The sequence below is a fragment of the Octopus sinensis genome, unplaced genomic scaffold, assembly GCF_006345805.1.
Source record: "Octopus sinensis unplaced genomic scaffold, ASM634580v1 Contig05135, whole genome shotgun sequence".
Classification (NCBI taxonomy): Eukaryota; Metazoa; Mollusca; class Cephalopoda; order Octopoda; family Octopodidae; genus Octopus; species Octopus sinensis.
The window spans coordinates 2,491-5,000 of record NW_021828053.1 but is presented as its reverse complement, the minus strand read 5'-3'; the positions used below and the strand labels follow the sequence as shown (position 1 = coordinate 5,000).

The 2,510-nt window shown below is 31.8% G+C and overlaps 1 protein-coding gene across 1 annotated transcript in view; it reads right to left on the bottom strand.

Annotated features, from left to right (window-relative positions):
• Positions 1-2,191, bottom strand: part of LOC115227590 (histone-lysine N-methyltransferase SETMAR-like) — a 20,142-nt gene extending 17,951 nt beyond the window's left edge. The window contains exon 1 of the mRNA XM_029798373.1: positions 2,156-2,191. Coding sequence (XP_029654233.1) covers positions 2,156-2,191 — 36 coding nt within the window. The remainder of the gene's footprint in view (positions 1-2,155) is intronic.
• Between the last annotated feature and the right edge of the window lie 319 nt (positions 2,192-2,510).

Here is a 2,510-nt window from a genome sequence, read left to right as displayed (position 1 = left end):
ACATACATATTCCGTATATGTAAATATGTATATATCATATGCCGCGGAGTAGATAAACCGGGGGACAACTGATGAAGGGAATGTTCTTAATGTTGCATGTTTCGTTTCTCTGTTTGTTCGTTTTTTTTACGTTTGTTCGTTTTCTATGTTTTTGACTTTATGTTCTCGTTTCTCATTCTTTCTAAGTTTTTCTGCTGTCCTGTACCCATATATCCATGTATATATACATATATATGTAGGTATGTACATATATATATATATATATTATATATATATAAATAAATGAAAGAATGGAGTTGAACGACGATTTAACAAAATTCCTTTATTCTCGACATATGTTTCGAAGGCTGCATATTCTTAATTTCGAAGGAATAAGGGGTGCATTATGCCGCCTTCTCATCAGGAAAAACAAGGAACTTATGTCAGCATCAAGATGAGCAAAAACTTTTAGATGACTCTTTTGTTCATCTTGATGCTGATATAAGTTCCTTGTTTTTCCTGATGAGAAGGAGGCATAATGTACCTCTTATTCCTTCGAAATTAAGGAATATGCAGCCTTCGAAACATATGTCGAGAATAAAGGAATTTTGTTAAATCGTCGTTCAACTCCATTCTTTCATTTATTTGTATTAAAAAAAACACACACATTTCCACACGAAAGCACGTGATCTCTGCCCTTGGCATGTAGCTTCAACCGTGTTTTTCTGACGTGAATTTGCTACCCAGGTATCGGTTAACCGAATTATCCATACTAAGATAATTCATTCAACTACTTATATATATATATATATATATATATATATATATATATAAATATATAAATATGTCTATCGTTTGATAATATATAAATATATGTATATATATATATATAATATTATATATATACATATATTTATATATATCAAAATAAGCAACAAGAATATCTTCGGTAATTTGGTACGATCGTTTCACGCTACAATCATTTTATTACACATGTAACTATTACATCAGTTTTAAAATGTTGACAATCTTCAGCCATTCATAGGGGTTTTCCATCAATACATCTACTTATTTCCATGTTAATAAGTATATGGAAATAAGTATGTGTATTGATGGAAAACCTCTATGAATGGCTGAAGATTGCTCAACATTTTAAAACTGCTGTAATACTTAGAATGTGTAATAAAATGATGTAGCGTGAAACGATCGTGCCAAATTACCGAAGATATTCTTGTTGCTTAGTTTGATTATAATCAGCCCATGGATTTATATGGATAACACCATACAAAATTCTGGTGTATCTGACTTAAGTACCATATTCATTTGAATCTATCTATCTATATATATATATATATATATATATATATTATATATATATTATATTATGTATATGTATATATATATATATATATATATATATTTATATACAAACATTTATATATCTGTTCTGAATGTAATGTTATATATATAGTATATATATATATATATATGTATGCATATGTAATTATTATATATCACATGCAAGTTTATATATATATATATATATATATATATAGTGAGAGAGAGGATGGGGGAGAGAGTGACAGAAAAAGAAATATACGTGTTTACGTATATAAATATCATTAATCCTCATGTTGAAATGATATACGCTAGGTGAAGTATTCATAACTACCTCGAACCGCCGTCATAGCATGGGTTTAATCTCTCACACCAATTCTATCTTTGAGCAAATCAATCATTCATATTAAATTTGCTTTACTACTCACGTGGAGACTGTCACCAACAATCGTATGAAATCGTGCAATCGCTCTGATTACCGACCGCATAGTGTCCATAGTTATGTCTTGAGAATAAGCTGCGATTATGATTCAACAGTGTCTATGGTTTCGAGTTACATACAACCTGTTGATAGAACTTATGAAGAGGATATGGATGCGAGTTACATAGAAAATGTGCTTGTGAGTCATATACATAGTCTGTGCTTATGAGTCACAAGTAAGCTATGGCTGATGTGGTTGTTTTTTTAGACACACATAAGCTGTGTCTACGAGTCACTGCAAGAAGCTTTGGTAATCTAGGGTTTTTGGTTTCGAGTAACACACAGGCCGTACATATTTGTTTTAAAATGTGTCATAGGGGGGTAGGATTGCGGATGTGATAGTTCGCTTTGACTCACCTGAGTTGTGTCGTGTCGCTGTCTCAAAGTGACCATTTCTGATTGGTTTACTTTATATTCTGATTATTAGAGGTCACAGCCGTGATGATTCACTGCTATAAGCGGAAGCATGAGTGTAAAAAAAGAATATTACAATGGCTCCAGGTTCGCAGTAGCAGAATACAATCAAAAACAAAAAGAGGATCTGAATTCCAGGGGTCTCAATTAAAACTTAATAAGGAAAAAACATATCCCGTTGCGGTTTATTTTTTCATTCATCCTATCAGAATTATTAAAGGAATTCAGGGTAGCGGATTGGCAGAAGGTCGAACCGGATCCTTTTGTAATCAATTTTGCATACGGGGTTCAAATTCAG